The sequence below is a fragment of the Stigmatopora argus genome, chromosome 5, assembly GCF_051989625.1.
Source record: "Stigmatopora argus isolate UIUO_Sarg chromosome 5, RoL_Sarg_1.0, whole genome shotgun sequence".
Classification (NCBI taxonomy): Eukaryota; Metazoa; Chordata; class Actinopteri; order Syngnathiformes; family Syngnathidae; genus Stigmatopora; species Stigmatopora argus.
Window position 1 is genome coordinate 7,581,811 of NC_135391.1, and position 17,594 is coordinate 7,599,404.

Genomic DNA, 17,594 nt, shown 5'->3' on the forward strand with positions numbered 1-17,594 from the left:
CAAGATGCAAGCTCCCTCTTGTGGCAACATCAGATTGAAAAGTCTCATGTTAACACATTTCAAGCGTTTGTTCATTTACCTTTTGAATCTCTTACTTTTTGTCTGAGTGTTAGGAATGTGACCATAGAAACCTTTGATTGTGCAGGGAAACAGTGTCGAAAGTGTCGAATCAAATTCTCAGACTCGATTTGAACACTTTTTGAGATTTTATGCCGCTTTCAAAATGATTTGAGTATTTTTAAAAGGAATCCATTAAGTGTTCAGTTAAAAACTTTGTAAAAGTCTTACAATCTATTGTTTAGCTCATTCTAAATCCTTATGTATTTAAATAATTCCAGTGGACAAAATGTCTTTAAAAAACATTTATTGTTCCTAGGGAGGAACATGGTGCTACTCAGTGGTCTTGCAGACCCTGGGCAAATCAGTCTTTGGTTTGTTTTAAGGCATCAAGAAATGTAACCAATCGTTTGCAGCATCCAAGTCAATCCAAAAGTCTTTGTTCCCATTCACAAGAACCACGTGTCATTACCAGTTTAGCAGACCATGTGAAATGGAACATTTGCCTATTCAGAGGGCCTTCTTCCACATAATGATCCAAGAAAAATGTACTAACCGCTTTTAAACAATGCAGGTCCTTCAAGGTTGCATCCAATTTTGTCCATAGTGCATGGTACAATAGCAAAGGATTTATTTCTTACATTTATGATACAATACTATGTACATTATGTGTAACCCACCAACGCTCAACATTCACACAGTTAACTTTTGGATGCTACTTTCTTTGTGCATTTATTGTGAGACGGGTTTAGAAGACCTCCATTCACATGAAAACAAAAGTTGCTTGACTGTTGAGAAGAAACAGAAATTGGCAAAACCAGACCAAATACTGCTGTTGAAATCACTTTGCAGTTATTTCACTCCTGTATTCACGCATACTGTTCAAGTACCATGCTGCCTTTCTGCTCATGAGGCTTGCTTGGTGCAAGTTCCCACACTCTCCTGGAGATTTGCCTTGGATCTAAAGACAGAATTGAACGGATTAAGCATGGGCTACCTACAATTTCGTTTTCTTTTTTTCTCAGCAATCCCTCTCAGTAGATTGACTTCCTCTAGTTCAACTAAATTTAACATAAACATTTCAATAGTTATGTCATTTACTTCGGTCAAAAGAGGAAAATGAACGCTTACCTGTTATGTGTCATGTGACTCTTGACCAGGTGGCCAGCAGCCAGCGCAGACATGAGTGACAGTTCCCCAGCCAGCACAGTGGCACAAACCACCTTGGCGAGCTGCCTGGCATTCTCCCCCGGACAAGCCTCACTGGCCCCCTGCACGCCTAACATCTGGGCACACGTCCAAACAAAATGCCTGACTCAAAGATTTTGAACCACTCCACCATCTGAATCACGCGTAAGTACAAACTAAGGCACCATTACTTTTTCAACGAGGGAAAAAAACGAAACAAAATCATCTTAAATGATCGTCTGGCGAATTGCGCCGCCTGAAATGATATATATGGTCATATCATGCGAGCCTACCTGAAGGCAAGCTTGCTGGGGAAGAAGGTTGGTTCCTCCCCCTACAGTGCCGAGCTCTATAGAGGGCATGGTGCAGCTGATGTAAAGGTCTTCACCTGTAGGACCTGATGCCTCCATCAGGGTGATGCAGTTACTGCTGCTCACTGACTGAGCGGGATCCTGAAGTACACGTTTTAATGTATAACTAGGAATGCCATCAAAATACTAAGCACAAGGAGAATTTTACTACCTGTCCACAGGCAATGTATATGGCAGCTACCAGGTTGGCTGCATGTGCGTTAAATCCACCAATACTGCCAGCCATAGCGGAACCCACCAGGTTTTTGTTGATATTCACCTCCACCAAAGCCGCCGTCGAGGTCTTCAAAATCTGAAGTGATTAGTAACATAAGTACGAATATAAATATATATTTTAATTGTTTTTCTAAACATTGTTTATTAATAAATATAATGCTGAAATGATAGAAAGAAAATGAAACCAATTCAAATGAAAGAATTCCCCCAAAGTGTGCAGGTTCAAAGTTACTAGACGCACATATTTGAAATCAGGGTGCATTTAAACGTACCTCTTTGACCACTTTGGCTGGGATGGTAGCCTCGGAGACTGCCGATTTTCCTCTTCCTTCGATCCAGTTGATCGCAGCTGGTTTCTTATCGGTACAGTAGTTCCCGCTGACAGCCAAAACCTGCAGCTCTGGAAAGTGTTGCTGAAGCTTGCTCAAAGCCTGCTCAGTACCCTGCAACAGGAACCGACACACTTTTAGAATGAGCGAAACACTATGTTTCATTCCGATACACAACTTTAAACAATGTAGGGAAATGATCACTGACTTCATGAACCTCTCACCTTTGAGATCATATTCATTCCCATTGCATCCCCTGTCTTTGAATGAAAACGAATGTACAGATTTCTACCAGCCAGACCAACCAGTAGCTTCTGGAGACGAGCAAACCTGCCACAAAACAACCACACGTGTGACTCGTTTTTGCCAACGCAATGCATGTAAATGCCAACAAGCAAGCTCGGGTTTTACCTGCTGGTGTTGTCAAAGGTTTCTTTAATGGCTTGGAAACCATCTCTGCTCTCTAGCCAAGCTTTGACCTCCGCAGCCTGGCAGGCAGAAGGAAGTCTTACCACGGGTCCTCGGGTCATACTGTCAGCCAGGATGCAACTTCTGGCTCCACCTCCAAGCTACAAAGACATAGATCGAAATTCTTTAGCTCAGGTGAACTCTCAACTCTCTAAATAGTGCAAAAATTCCGATAAGCTAAATCATGCCACTTAATTACGCTTTAAACAAACAGTACAACATTTACCGCAATTGCTCGACATCCCCGATTGGTGCTGGCTACCAGGCATCCCTCTGTTGTTGCCATGGGAACTTGGAAGTGCTTTCCATCCAGGTGTAGCGGCCCAGCCACGCCCACCGGTACAGGCATATATCCAATTACGTTCTCGCAGCAGGTGCCCATAACCTGGAGGACAAATTCATAGCGATGTCAAATAGGAAATACAGCAGACTTTTGCTAACCGCAGCTGATCGACCTCACCTTGGAATAGTCGTAATCAGTAAACGGCAACGTCGAGAGTGCAGTGGGCGAGGGGAGCTTCGCGGAGATCATCTGTCGACGTATGGCCACGCCTCTCTCGGGTGTTTCCATGACGGCCTCCAGTTTGTAAGACGGAATGTGTTTCGAATTGACTAACATGATCACCTCAGCGTCACTCAGAAAACGAGCCCCTTGCTGCAAAACACGCCATTTGTGTAAGGGATTTACTTCAGATCAAATGAGCCATTTTACCATTCAGTAGGAGGAGAAATTCTCTCAAAACTTTTGACCTAGACTGTACGGGGTCAAGTAGAGGTCTCTTACCTCTGGATTGTTGAGAATAGCCGTACATTCATCAAGGCTTCGAGGCTTTAATGGAGGCAGAAGCTGTGCTTCTGTGATTTCAGATTTTTTCCCTTCTTCTTCATCAAGATTGGAGATGTTAATAGACCCAGAATCATTGACAGAAACAAGCAGGGGCCGGATGACTTCATCTGGAGAAACGATTGAAAGAAGTGAGTTTGAAGAATTGTCGTTGTTGCGCCATAAGAGTAAAAGTTTTACTGAAGAATGCTCTCTGATTATAATTGAGCAGCAGCATACCTATATCTTCCTTGTTGGGTGGAGTGGTAGAAGGCAAACTGGTAGAAGTTGGTGGGCATTGGACAAGAGCAGGCTCCTTCCTGTAGCATGTTTCCGAGGCCTGTCGCGGAGCCACGGACTGGCCGGACATTGTGATCGGATTCTTTATTGATAGGGAAGACTCCGTCTCCGCTTGCTCGAAAAAGATGTATTTAATCGTCAACAGCAGAGCCAAGGCCAGACAGATCACCTGCTCAACGTCCATGGTGATCATTCTGTGGGAAAACATTGCGTCAGCAAAGGAAAACATTTGAAATCACACTTCTTCTCCACGGCTAAAAAATGTAAACACCGCCGTTTCTAGCAATTCACGTCCACTTTTGGTACCTTGTGAGGTAAAAGTGCCACAGGGGTATTTCTGGTTCGATCCTTCTGGGTGAGAGGTGCGATTCGTCCATGCCACCCAGTGGAATTCCACCTGTAGCATTGAACAGCAAGGGCTCAGCAATCCACCTACTGTGGGCATGAACCATAACAAGGCCCAGAGACTGCAGACAAACAAGATGCAAAACACATCACACACATTCTCGGAATGGAGAAAAACGACAATGAAAGAATCAAACCCAAACAAAAAATGCTGTAAAGAGAGCAATTACCATTATTATTTTGACTCTCTGAGTGACGGGATTTGGTTTGTTATCCTGTTCTTCTTCCAGCACCCGGGAGAAGTGGCTCAATTGCCAAATGGGATGGCCTTCCTGACTCTCACGGGACACCTACAGGAAATGATATAGATAAACTATTGAAATCAAACGGAAAACTTTGGGAGTACAAAAGAGCCTGCTTGGATAAACTAAACTCTTACCTCCAGCACCAGTGACACACATGCAGGGAAGAACGTCATGAAGACAAAATAGTTGGCCAAAATAGACATGCACCCAAAGCAGCACATAATTTCCAACTGTCGAACACCTGCAATATATACACAGTTACAAAATAGTTGAACATTTCTGGGAAAGCAGACTCCATGAGTACACATGTTTATGGTTTTCGTTTTGTTTTCTCTCTACAGATAGACCTAATCATTCAAGGACCGCATCGCACATGATGATAACCAATCAGATTCTTCCCCGATGGCGATATCGTACCTGACATGGTTCCCACTCCGATCACTAAGCACTCCACCAGGGCATCTAAGGTAAATGTTGGTCCCAGTACTGCCATACCTCGAGCAATGTTCTCACGGACTTCCTCCTGAAGACAAAAAAAACATGTTAAAATAATAGCAAATATCACTTACTATTCATTTTACATGGGTTCCATTGCACACATTTTTTTTACCTGGGAACTGGAGCTGAGGGCAAACTTGGCCAGAGCACAAGCTTTGGACAGGTCAATCAGAAGTAGAAAGAAAGGTAGCGCCTCACTGGAAGATACGGAAAAACACTGTAAAATTGTTGAATTTTCTCTAATTTAAAACATTTATACAGCAGTAAAGTTTAAAAAAAATCTTACTTGAGGCCGGTTAGTTCTTTATCAAGGAAGTGAATGACCACTGTGCTGAATACAAAGCTGGAAAAAATTGTGAACAGGCCTGCAATACCTAAAAAGAAAGGAGTCCAAAAATCACATACAATACTAGTTTTAGGTATCACTCTGTTTATTAGCAACAAATGTCATACCTAAAATATATTTGGATCCCAATTGTCTTAAACTTTGGAACTGGAAGTAAATGTAGATAATAGCAATGCATCGTGTAATGGTCAGGATGATAATGTCGCTGCTCAGAATTTGCTGTAAAAAGAATTTAAAAGCAGTTTTTAAAAAACGGTTGCACAAAAATAATCAAACAATAAGGTTACGGACTCCCAAATAGAAGTGGGTGTCTTTTTGCAAACAATTGTAAGGCAGAATGACCTCATCTGTTTTGGGGCAGTCAAAGTTCCAGCCACAGATCTGGTCATTTCCGGTGAACATATTCATAGACATCATGCAAACGGTGAGGGTGACGGTGCCCACAATGACCTCCCAAGGATGGGAGGCCACCACAAGGCCGTGAAGGCGGAACAGATGGGTCAGCATGGCGGAGGGCTGTTCCAAACCAAAATAGGAAAAGCACAACATTTTAAGAGCAAAATCCAGTACATTTTAATGAAAACAGTTTTTTTTAATCAAAAGCGATTATTTAAAAGATGACGACGTTGAGCAATGTTTTGCATGTCAATTTGATTGCATCATTGCTCATCCAATCGATGTATTGATCCGGATCGATGGATCATAATCATAATTCAAAAATTGCATCACAATTACCAACAGTATGGAATTAGAGTAATAATTTTATTTACCACAGCCTATAAATATAAACATGATAGCCTGAGTCTACCACTTGTTTAGGTGCAAAATCGCAATTGTGGTTGTACATCAACTAGTTCACTCATTTGAAATAATTAGAATTAAATACGAAATGGATACATTACAATCACAGCAATAATTTCACTTTATATATGTATATATCTTTTTTAAATTAATAGTTTCTTCTTCTACTTTAAAGCAGTCCAGGCTTTAACTTAACTCGCACATATCTATAACTGTTTATGCTATAAATATATGCAGTACAGTATTCGTCATCAAGTATTCCTTTTAAGTGTTTTCAAAAGCATTGGTGAATCTTTGATTCATCCCAACAACAACAAAAATACATTTACAAAGTATGTTACAGTTTGACAAAAATACAAGCAGTAGAAGACGTCCCCTTGTCTGAAATCTTTCAAGATCTAAAACGGGGTCTTACCTGTGACAGTGCAGAAGGGTGAAGAGGAAGTGAGGGTGGAATGTGGCGACGATCTAACGATCAAGGTTGCCCAAGTCAAGGGGCGAGCGGGTGGGCCGGACTTGCCTCTCGCAAAATCGCTCCCATCACCAACTTGAGCCGATTCTGCAATTAAGCGAGGCCACATGGAACCATGGCACGCTACTGCATCATACGAGGGCTGAGCCAATCACAACGCTCACCTTTTTCGGTGACGCGTATTCCACGCCCCGTTTCCAAGGTGACGCCGAAGTGGGCGGGACCCGCGCGAGGACGCCTCATCGAACCACTGCGCTCAGATATCTGCGTCAGACCAGCTCAGCATACGATTCTTCTGATGGAAGACCCGGTTTTGCTACATTTAAAATTCAATGCAAAACAATGCAAGTCTCTCCATTGTATATTTTCTAGGGATCCTTATTGCTATTCTACGTACCCTTAATTATCTCGCAGTGGAACCACATTTCATGTTGACTTGTTTAGTTACCTACAGATGTCGATAAATTAATTTAAAAAAATCAAATATTACGTTAAACACTTTTGCTGTTTAGCAGGGAGATTATTTTCCTCTTGTGCATAAGCAGCTAGTACTTTAAATAGTATTTGCGCGCCACTGGAATGACGTCACTGTACTAGCAAAGTGGATGTTATGCATATGCTTGTTTTGACAGTTTTCGACAAAAACAATTGACTTTAATTCTACTATAAGCAGGACACCGGAGATTTTACAGGTAATTACAGCTCATAGTCTTACCAATACATTCCATGTTATAGTTTTTTTTTTAATGAGAAAAAACGTTACAGCAAATCACTTAAGACTGCACATTTGCGTTAAGCTAGGAAGCTAGCTGACATGAATAATACTTGTTGTTATGATGTTATTGTAAATTATTACTATGGTAATTTCATAGTCTCCATAAATGTGTTTAATATGGTAACATTCATTCGTTTTTTTAAATGCTTATCCTGACAACTTTTAGCCAAAACTACCTTGTAAACAGTAGGCCTTACTTGTCTTAGCCCATTATTATTATAAGTTGTTTTACTGCCAAATTGCATTTTTGGGGGGCTTCATCGCCGAAATTAATGAATATTAAACTAATTAAATTAATAGGTAGACAGCTGTACAATATGGACACCATATTGTACAGCTGTCAACCTATTAATTTTACTATTTATTACACAATTTAAGAATGAATGCAGTTGTTCATGAAAAAAACATAGTCAACACCGTTTATGACAATAAATCAACTCTAAATATGTCAAAACTTCTACAGTACAGTTTAACAGTGACCAATCAATATTTAGTCTTAATATTTGCTGATTTTTAATTGAAATCAATCTTTAGAGCGGAAAGTCAATTTTACACAGCCGAGAAAATCATTTACTCCAAATGAACGAGATCATTTTTCTTTTCAAAAAGTGAATTTGAATAAAGTAAAGATGAAAATATCTTTCGTCATTTAGAATTTTACGTGACCAATTTTGAGTTCTCCCATACCCTGAAATAATCTCGTTAGGTGTGTTTCGATTTTACACTGTTTTATTTCCACAAAAGTGGCTCCAAGTTAGTGACAGGTCCATCATCTCACAGGAATTCATTCACACACCAACATTTTTAAAGGAGCATGGCAAGGAATGCAAGGTAAAGTGCTGTTTTTTTGTTTAGTTTTTTCAAATTCAACCATGTAATGGATTCAAAAATATGATACCATAATGTGGCAGATTCATGACTTTTATATTTCCCAGTTTAATCATTTGTCTGTTACAGAAATGTTCAAAAGAAAATAAAGACAACTGCACCTGCTCGTAAGAAAAAAATACCAACAACACAGACAGGTTTGACAATTATACATTATTACATTGTATTCGTGCAATTGCCTCTATTGCATATTATTTACTATTCCTTCATTTCAATTGCCAATATTGCATGTGCACAATGTGCACTAGTTTCCTAAAGCATTAGTATTTTATATATATTTTATTTCTCTGACTTCCATTTAGAATGGCTATTTAAGAGGTTACTGAAATGTATGACCGCCTTTTGAAATGTTTTTGTTTTGCTTTGTTTTTTTGTTTTTTTACATGCACAGCCAAAAGAATCAAATTTGTGAATCGTAGAAATCGCTTTGGCGAGACTTTGCTCCATGAAGCTGTACTCAAGGCCGATATTCAGCTTTTGAAAGACACACTGAAGCTTGGAGCAAATGTCAATAGAACTGACAATACAGGTAAAATGCAGTGTAAACTCAAACTGTCTAAAGCATTTTTGTTTTGTTTGAAGCTTTCAGTTTTCTTGCCTCCAGGACGAACAGCCCTACACGAAGCCGCTGTCCGGAATCAGTATGAGGCTTGTTGTTGTTTGGTTAATGCTGGAGCTTTGGTCAACATTGAAACACGAAACAAAGCTACACCGTTGCATGAAGCGATCACATTTGGCAATAAAAGGGTAATTAAAAATACTAATATAAAGGAATGTTTTTGTCCCCATTTGTTCAATACTACTCATTTTCTCTGACTACAGATAGTCGAGTTGCTTCAAAAACATCAAGAGCAACAGTTCAAAGCCAAAGAGGAACAAACTACCTTTGGAATCATCGAAAGACCTTCCTGTCAAGTACAGGTGCCTAAAAACAAAACCTAAGATTACCCAGAATGCACATATTGCAAATATTGTCAAAGTTGTCCGTCAAGAGTTATTTCTAGTGACAAACATGTATTTTGATGTTTAATAATGATCCAACCATTCATAATTCATTGTCTCTGATAAAATGAAAATAATACAATACTAGTTGTAACCTTATTTTAGAACTACATCTCCCATGATGTTTATCGGCGAAACGACAAGTGTTCCTCTACGATGTGTCTCCTTATGATCTATTATCTTTTGGTTATAGTAATATAAAATTATAAATTGAGTTGGTTAAGGGAAAAAACACCTTATGGGGATTTATAAATTTGGAAGGTTTTTATCAGAATAAACAAATCCACATAGCTGTCATCTTAAATAAAACGCCGGATCATTGCATATGTCGAATGTGAACTTTTTTCTTCTTCTGTGACAGGGAGAAGATGTCCAAAATAAAGAATCTGATCAATCAAAACAAAACCAAACTGAAGTACCCAGAGGAAATCCGAAGACCTTGACTAGTGGTATTTATATGCGCAAGTATAATCAAGTTCTTGCTAACAAGCTTAAATGTGTTCCTGCAATTGTTCCTCCGCCTCCAGCAAGCCAGCTACTTTCAACAAAGGACAATAACAGCCTGACTCAAGATCTTCCAGGAGAAGAGACAGACAGTGACCAAACTGTTAATTACTTGGGAGAGAGTTCTGAGTCAGAGGACTGGAGTATTTACGCCACACAAAATTTCTGCTAACCCTGAAGCATTGTTTATATGGCTGATTTTTCTGCTTCTAGATAGTATTATCTCCTGAGAGCTAAATGTTTTAGGGAATCAACATCAGTTGTTCATTTTAGATCCCATTAGTTTGGGTAGTTTTACTCTCACTCATTGTATTATTGTTCATTTTTCCTTGATAAGAACATATTCAAGGTCGTTCAATAAAGCATTTCCCACAGTAATTACGCTGTCCTTGTGATCATTTACAATATCTCAAATGTTGCACAAAGAAATGTAAAACTTGATTCTATATAAGAAATATATTTTAGCTGGTTCTTCCTCTTCTGTGCATCAAACGTTTTAGCTGCAAAATTTGAGACATGTGACAGTTTATCGTAGTTTATTGTCCTTATATCTATTTTGCTGAAGTTGTAAATGTTTCTTTTCCAGGACTAAAAGAATAGCAGGAAGATTGTGACATGTCTGACCCAGTCATCAGTAATGGTTTCACAAATGGGTGAGTAGGATGTATTAATTGGCTCATTGTTACAAGATATATAGTCATTGGTTGGTTATCCTTATGTTTTGTAATTCAGAGCCCCAGACTAACATTTTTTTACTGGTAGCATTGTAGCCCTCAACCTCAAATTTTAGGTGGCCAACATTTGACATTTTTCTGTTAAAGGGAAAGGATTGACAGCTACAATCAGGAATATGAGACATCCAGTGATGACTCTATAAGTCTGTTACATGACTTGGAACCCATCCGAGGAAGAGGAATACATGCAGAATCTGAAATACATCATTCATCTCTCCAAACCATTGCAAAGGTGAAGGAAAATAAGTCATCAATAAGTCTCGTGAAGACCCCTTCAGGGACGGAATGGAGAAACTTGACAGAGTGTGTTGCAAGCGGCGGTAAGTCATAACCAAACACCCACATTTGAGATGCATACGTGTTTATAGTACATTACGTACTATTACTCAACGTTTCATTGTTTTCAGAAAACGTCCCAGAAAATGGGAAAATGATTCGCAGAAGACAACTTCAGAGGAGAGAATGCAAAGACAAAACGGTTCTTCACAGAACATGCAGAAGAGGAGATGTGGCTTGTGTCAAAGCCCTCCTTCAAAACGGGATATGCGTAAACATGGAAGATTATGCCGGTTGGTTTAGAATAAATATTCCCTGACCAATGTTCCCTCTAATTTTTTGTTTGTCTGGGCAGAAAGACAACCTCCCTGAGCACACTGAGTACCGGTGTGAGCAACATCATCATTACTCGCTATGGGCACACACCAGTATCACACTTGCCATAAGCAGGTGTATGTCTACTACACATAAATGATTCAGTAATAATAAAATGTAATGATTAATATATAAGAATGGGCGGCCCTGTGGATGAGTGCTTCGCGCGTTGGCCTCACAGCTAAAAAAAAAAAGGGATTTTATTTTGTGCGCTCCATATGATTTGCTGTGCGCAGAGAAGACGAGAGTAGTGCGCAATTGCGCACGCGCGCAGCTTAGAGGGAACATTGTCCCTGACTATTTTGTTTTTTATTTGTCATTTCATTACCATCTGTTTTCAACCCTTTTTTTTCAGGCGGGACAGCTCTCCATGAGGCCTGCAAAGAGGGTCATGTGGAGGTGGTCCAGGAGCTGTTGAATGCTGGAGCTAATGTCAATGCTACAAACCATGATGGCACCAGCCCTTTACATGATGCTGTTGCATGTGGACATTATCAGGTGAATAGGACAAATGAATGGAGTGTATATTTGAATTTTCCCCAAGAAATGTGTATGTTCTGTATGTGTTATGCAGGTAGTGGAGATTCTCCTCTGGCATGGCTCAAAGCCTTGTGACAGGAATGAACTTGGCGTCTGTGCACTTGACATGGCTGAGCGAGAGGACATAAAAGAGCTGCTGTTGGCATCATCCTCAATTCCAGTCCAGCATGGTGAAAATCTCATCCATCGTTTTACCAATCACAATCAGTGCCTTCTAACCTGATTGAGGGTCCAACAATTGTCTTTTTACCTCAAGGTGAAATTCCCACTGAGGCTCCCTGCCGTGAGCAACCGCTTGACCTTTTAAGCATCTGTTCCACTCAAAGTGACACAGCAACAATTATACCTGCCAGACAATCAGCAGATGGAGACAGAGCCATACAATTTGCGGAATTTCCAATGAGAAAGATTGGCACCACAACTGATTATGTGAGCTTTAGTTAAAACTCTAATCACTGAGGCAAGATAGAGTTGCTATATTGATAGTGATAAGTTGTTGTATCGTTTGGTTTGCGGGGGTCTTCACTGACTTATTAGCATATTTTCCCCTTTTCTTTCCCCTAGTGGAAACAATCCACGGCCATAAAAAAGATTTTAAAGGATGTGGCAAAGAAGCAAGTGGAAATATCTACCTGGACTATGACGGGACCTGAAGATGGAGGTAGAACTGCAGTTGAAAACAACAATAGTGTTCATCTGTACTTTTTTTGTAACAACAATCACAGATATTACTGCTAATGCTATCTCAACTATGTTACAAAATATTACAATGTTTAAAGTAAGCAAGAAATTGTGTCATTTTTGTTTTACTTTGTTACAGTCGGATATTACAAAGCATTTACAGAGATTCTTACTGCAGTAACCGAAGTCCTTGCCAGGCAACATTTGGAGAAGCATCAGCTCACCAACAAATACAAGTCAGTTTTCTGTAAATCCTTCCCTGTTACACCAGTCAAGAACTCTTTCTACTTTTGGTTTTATGTCACTAGTGAGTCCAAATACTGTGTGTCATTTAAAATATTTTTGACATGGCATAGCCTCAATGACATTTCCGGTTTTTGGAATTGCAAGATACACGATACACTTACACGTTAACTCACAATTTCTCAGAGATGAGATGTCATGGGCTTAATACAATACGTATATGTTTGGAAAGCTAAGATGGTAGTATTTTTTTATTATTTGACTCATTTCATGGTGCCTGGTCACATCTGTGATTTTTTTTTTTTTTTTGCTGTCATTTTACAAAAATGTGTTGTTGTTTTTTTAACACAGAAGTATGTCTTCACCCAAAAGTCAAAGTCTGGTAAGAATTCAACTTATCTCCCTTGCTACAAGACAACGGAACATAGTAGCCATCCTTGAGAAGCAACGTGATTTGATACAATTGCACGACAATACTACAAAGTTCACCATTCACCCAACCAGTCATATCAGTCAAGCAGTGCAAGACTCACCAGGCCCGCTTATGCAAAAAGTGACAATTTCAAGCCAAAATGTTGTAAAGTTTTTCTTCAAGGTGAGGGCTGTTGACCTTATTCAACTCCTTTGAAGGTTTCTAAATCTTGCTGTGATTTCTGCTATGGCACCATGCTCATTATCCGAAATGTGGTCAGCATATACTTACGCTACTCTTTTTGTCCACTAAGGGACGCTGTTTGCAAAGCGATGGTTTTGTTAACAACAGCCTTTCTCCCGAGCTTCAGCTGCACTCTGTCACTGATGACAACATCCCAGTTAGTCCCAGTCATTCGTGTGTCCAGGACAAGGTTAGCCAACTTGTTAAATAGTTAACCATCTCTGCTGCTGTCCCATTCCTAACAATTGCACGTAGACATTAGTGTGTGTGTACACACGCCAGTGAATTGATGTACTTATGAAAACTGAAGAGGACTTTATAAATGCGACATTATTGTTGAATGGTATTTCATCAGCTCGGGGTTTCACTCCCATTATTGATAAATATTTTACAACGATTGAGTGTGCAAATTAGTGGTTTTAAATTCCTTTCTTTGTCCTTTACCAGAGGATGTTCCATGAAAAGTGTTTGTCCCATCCTCGCGGTAAAAGGCCTGAATCAAAATGCTCTGAAACGACTGTGCAACATGGCAGCACTAGTTCTACTCCGGAAACGGTTATAACAGGTCAGTTGTCACTACTATCTGCTGACAAGTTTCATTCTGACATCAACACACTTCCTGTCTTGTCCACTTCCTTCTGAACAACTCAAAATAATTGCAATGTGCAGCAGCTATTGAAGTGGAGATTTCATCATTTCCTCTCTTTATCATGTCTGCCTCTGAAAAGTTTTGATGAACAGATGAATTGTTGCCATTTTCTTTGAGATAGTAGTGATGGATATTTCTTGTATCTTCCAGTGTCACGCAAGTGGAATCATATAATGAACATCAAGACAATTTATTTGGTGGCTGATGAAGAGCTGATTCGAAATGCTTTACTCGACAACTACTGGGGGATGCTTATCCGGGGTGACCCACGATTGGGATGGTAACCACTTCACTAGCTCCAAGATTTTATTTGAGGTGTCTCAAAGAACACACATGAATTTTCATTGGATTCCTCATCTCTGAGCATAAATCTATGTCACTGTTTGATTTCCGGATTGACATTTTATAAATAATTAGTAGTCAACATAGATAAGATAAGATTTCAAAATGTCTTTACAATATATTTAGACACGTTTTGTTGACTTGCCTCTCATGGACATTAACAAGGTAATCAAATGGTTAGAAACAGAATGATACGTTAATAACAGTCACCAGGAAAAATAAAAATAAAAACTTGACGCAATTAATTTAGTGGCCTTTCATTTCTTTCCCTACCCAGGTGTATCCAAGGCTACAGTAGTATCTGTAATGGTCACTTGAATCACTTGTATAAATAATAGATGTCTGCAATGAAGTTAATGGAAGGCTTAGTTTAGCTGGGTTAATCATTATATACCAGTGTAAAGTTGCACTTGGACTGACCCATGAAATAATCCTAAATAACTATATCCCACCACAAAAAGAGACAAAAAAGAGTTATAAACAACACAAACGACTGAGATAATTTTTCAAGTTTGCAAGAGTTTTCCGTGCAGCGGAGGGGCCATTTTGACGCAAGTTCCTCACAGAAGAGACATAGAAAGAGCATGGTGAATGTGAAGTAATAGTGTTGGACACAGTTATGTGGTTGTGAGGGCCAGTGGGCGGACTGTTGCCGGGACTCCTTCCCCATCTACCACCCTTCCTTCCGCTCCTAGCCACCGTCACTCCACCCTAAACAGCTTCCAGTCCACGATGGAGCTGCACACATAGCGGACGGGACAGACAGTCTACCTGTTCTGCCTAAACTTTCCTCACGCATGGGGAACTTATCCTGCTGGTTCGCCTTGCAATGTGCTGTACAACCATTAGACATCTTTCAAGGTAATAGTACAAGACTCAACTTTGTTGTGGAGTATTTTACAAATATGTTTGTATTGCACTGAAACTTTTCGTGTGACCTTTCTGTCATCCGTTGAATTGGAGAAGTGCATTTCCGTTTTAAAATTCTTTCATTTAAGTTTCTGGCGGGTTTATTACATTTTCTTTGTCATTCAAGGTTCACATCATTACAGCCACACTTGTTGAAGAAATTTGGATAACACTCTCCAGGACATCTTTACAGAGCAAGGTTAATCTACACCTTTTTATTGTTGTCTTTTTTTTTCAAATTATTTGGTTCATGTGGTGTTATAACCTATATATGTACAGAGTGCTCAGGGTAAACAGTTAGTGCTTTCAAGTACTTGGTCATTTCCTAAATACTGTCAGAAATATTTATGCTCATTTTAAACATAGAAAAAAAATTAATTTCATTTTAATAACGCACAAAGTGTAATTTTAGCACTAGTTGTGTGTACAATTGGTTGATTTTTTTTCCAGTTAAATTTCAGATTCCTGTGTTGCTATGTTAATCTAATCTGCACAGGGCCTTCAAAACCGTTCTGGCATTGTATACCCCCAAACTATATTCAAGCTTTTTCCTCATTTTAAAATGTTTAATGTCATGTAAAATGACAAAAATCTCTTTTAAATTTGAAAAGCCAAAGAGAAGATAATTTTTAACTATACGGCTTAATTAATGTCATAAACGTATATGACATAGAGCTCCACAATCATGAAAATTGCCTTACAATTGGAGGACTGTGTTGAAGCAGACCTCCAACTGTCTATCACGTCCAAGCCTCGCCCTCCCAGGCTTATCCTGTGCAACATTTATTCTCCTCCATTAATGTGTGAACACACAAACTGACATCATATACATGGTGTGGCACTATTTAGCTCATAAAGTCTTGACCGTGTTCTAGAATCACTCGCTGGCCCAGTTTGTCCTAATCTGAAATCTGAAAACAATTGTTTTTCGAAAATAGTTTTGAAAGTTCCTCCGATAATTTTTAAATGAGCGGGAGAAGGCAACCATGCGATATCATTTGCACATAAAATATACACCTGTGTACGTGTTGTATGTTAATGACTGTCACATAGGCATCCGTATCCATTAAAATGCTTCTTTTTGCATGTCTTTAAACCTTTTTCTAGAATGAAAATAAGATGTGGCTGCTACAGACATAAATTGAGACAAAGGTGCTTCCTGTTTCTTCTGTCTCTGGTGGCAGTGTGTTTGCTCAAGCTCGTCTACATCAAAGTCAGCGTAAGGGAGAGCATCTACTTTGACCCCTCTGGAACCTATGACAGGCAATCAGCAGTTCACAGCCCCACATATGACGTCAACTGTTCCGCTATCTATGAGCTTGACCCAGTGGAAATAGGCAAAGCCCTCCAGATGAAACGAAAAACCATCCCAGTGGATGACGAGAGCACTGTGAGTCTGACCTCGGACTGTGCCGTATTTATGAAAACAAGACGGTACGCTAGTGTCCTAGTATCAGAGGTCGAGCGCAACTTCCCGCTGGCTTATTCCTTGGTGGTTCATAAAAACGCTCCCATGGTGGAGCGTATTCTTCGTGCCATTTATGCACCTCACAACCTCTACTGCATTCATTTTGACCAAAAGTCCCCTCCGACATTTATTAGGGCCATGGAGAACCTTGCTCGGTGTTTGCCCAATGTGTTTGTTGCTTCAAAACTGGAGTCAGTTGAATATGCCCATATCAGCAGACTTAATGCTGATCTCAACTGCCTCTCTGACCTACTGAGGTCCGAGGTCCAGTGGAAGTATGCAATCAATCTCTGCGGCCAGGATTTCCCTCTCAAGTCCAACTATCAACTTGTCATGGAGCTGAGGCAGCTGAACGGGAGAAACATGCTCGAGTCTTCCCGCCCAAGTGAACTGAAGAAACAACGCTTCGGCTTTCGTCACGAACTAAAGAATGTCCCGTATGAGTACAAACGTATTCCTGTCAAAACAGAGTTGGCTAAAAATGTTCCCCCGCATGGAATGATGGTGTTCGTGGGTAGTGCGTATTTTGTCCTCTCGTGGGAGTTTGTCAATTACATAAACAGCAACAAAGTGGTGGAGGACTTTCTGGCATGGTCAGCAGACACTTACTCACCAGATGAACATTTTTGGGCCTCCCTTATCAGGATGCCAGGTGTGCCAGGACACATTTCCAGGTCTGAACCAGATGTTACGGACTTAAAGAGTAAGACAAGACTTGTTAAATGGCAATACTTAGAAGGGCGTTTTTATCCACCCTGCACTGGTACGCACGTTAGAAGTGTTTGCATTTTTGGTGCTGCAGAACTTCGTTGGCTCCTCAATGATGGTCATTGGTTTGCTAACAAATTTGACCTCAAAGTTAACCCCATCTTGATACAATGTTTGGAAAGTAAGTTGATGGAACTGCAGTACCACCACGCATAAAGATTGTACTTCACATAAACTTGATGGAAACTTGCCTTAAAGGAAACTCAAACTGTAATAAAAAATAGATTAAGAACCATTGGCCTCTACTATCAACAGATGGTGTTAGA

General features: G+C 39.9%; 4 protein-coding genes across 6 annotated transcripts; 3 read left to right on the plus strand and 1 right to left on the minus strand.

Annotated features, from left to right (window-relative positions):
* Positions 1-351: 351 nt before the first annotated feature.
* Positions 352-6,643, minus strand: hmgcra (3-hydroxy-3-methylglutaryl-CoA reductase a). The gene is made up of 20 exons (XM_077600989.1): positions 6,463-6,643; positions 5,589-5,762; positions 5,354-5,465; positions 5,187-5,274; positions 5,013-5,097; positions 4,820-4,925; positions 4,537-4,643; positions 4,328-4,447; positions 4,059-4,219; positions 3,693-3,946; positions 3,414-3,583; positions 3,090-3,284; positions 2,856-3,014; positions 2,573-2,730; positions 2,386-2,491; positions 2,105-2,275; positions 1,768-1,908; positions 1,539-1,697; positions 1,189-1,343; positions 352-1,018 (listed from the first exon to the last, which is right to left on the minus strand). Exons 2-20 carry the CDS (start codon positions 5,751-5,753, stop codon positions 964-966), a joined length of 2,667 nt encoding a protein of 888 aa, XP_077457115.1. The 5' UTR covers positions 5,754-5,762; positions 6,463-6,643; the 3' UTR covers positions 352-963.
* Positions 1,195-14,428, plus strand: LOC144074518 (ankyrin repeat domain-containing protein 31-like). 2 transcript variants are annotated; one of them, XM_077600991.1, is made up of 15 exons: positions 1,195-1,410; positions 4,744-6,863; positions 7,152-7,211; positions 10,275-10,341; positions 10,510-10,742; positions 10,830-10,991; positions 11,429-11,571; positions 11,648-11,783; positions 11,870-12,042; positions 12,178-12,274; positions 12,434-12,530; positions 12,889-13,132; positions 13,263-13,382; positions 13,640-13,757; positions 13,992-14,428. In XM_077600991.1, exons 4-15 carry the CDS (start codon positions 10,304-10,306, stop codon positions 14,123-14,125), a joined length of 1,695 nt encoding a protein of 564 aa, XP_077457117.1. In that variant the 5' UTR covers positions 1,195-1,410; positions 4,744-6,863; positions 7,152-7,211; positions 10,275-10,303; the 3' UTR covers positions 14,126-14,428. The 2 variants fall into 2 exon arrangements, with proteins under 2 accessions (XP_077457117.1, XP_077457116.1); XM_077600990.1 differs by lacking the exon at positions 7,152-7,211 and having other exon boundaries at positions 4,744-4,869.
* LOC144074519 (uncharacterized) lies at positions 7,250-10,066 on the plus strand. The gene is made up of 7 exons (XM_077600992.1): positions 7,250-8,125; positions 8,252-8,319; positions 8,574-8,711; positions 8,787-8,929; positions 9,005-9,103; positions 9,546-9,633; positions 9,712-10,066. The coding sequence occupies exons 1-7, from the start codon at positions 8,109-8,111 to the stop codon at positions 9,858-9,860; spliced, it is 702 nt and encodes a 233-aa protein (XP_077457118.1). The 5' UTR covers positions 7,250-8,108; the 3' UTR covers positions 9,861-10,066.
* Positions 14,429-14,933: 505 nt separating the features above from the next.
* Positions 14,934-17,563, plus strand: gcnt4a (glucosaminyl (N-acetyl) transferase 4a). Of its 2 annotated transcripts, none has more exons than XM_077600689.1 (3): positions 14,934-15,044; positions 15,220-15,291; positions 16,200-17,563. In XM_077600689.1, the coding sequence occupies exon 3, from the start codon at positions 16,201-16,203 to the stop codon at positions 17,482-17,484; it is 1,284 nt and encodes a 427-aa protein (XP_077456815.1). In that variant the 5' UTR covers positions 14,934-15,044; positions 15,220-15,291; position 16,200; the 3' UTR covers positions 17,485-17,563. The 2 variants fall into 2 exon arrangements, with proteins under 2 accessions (XP_077456815.1, XP_077456816.1); XM_077600690.1 differs by having other exon boundaries at positions 16,277-17,563.
* Positions 17,564-17,594: the final 31 nt, after the last annotated feature.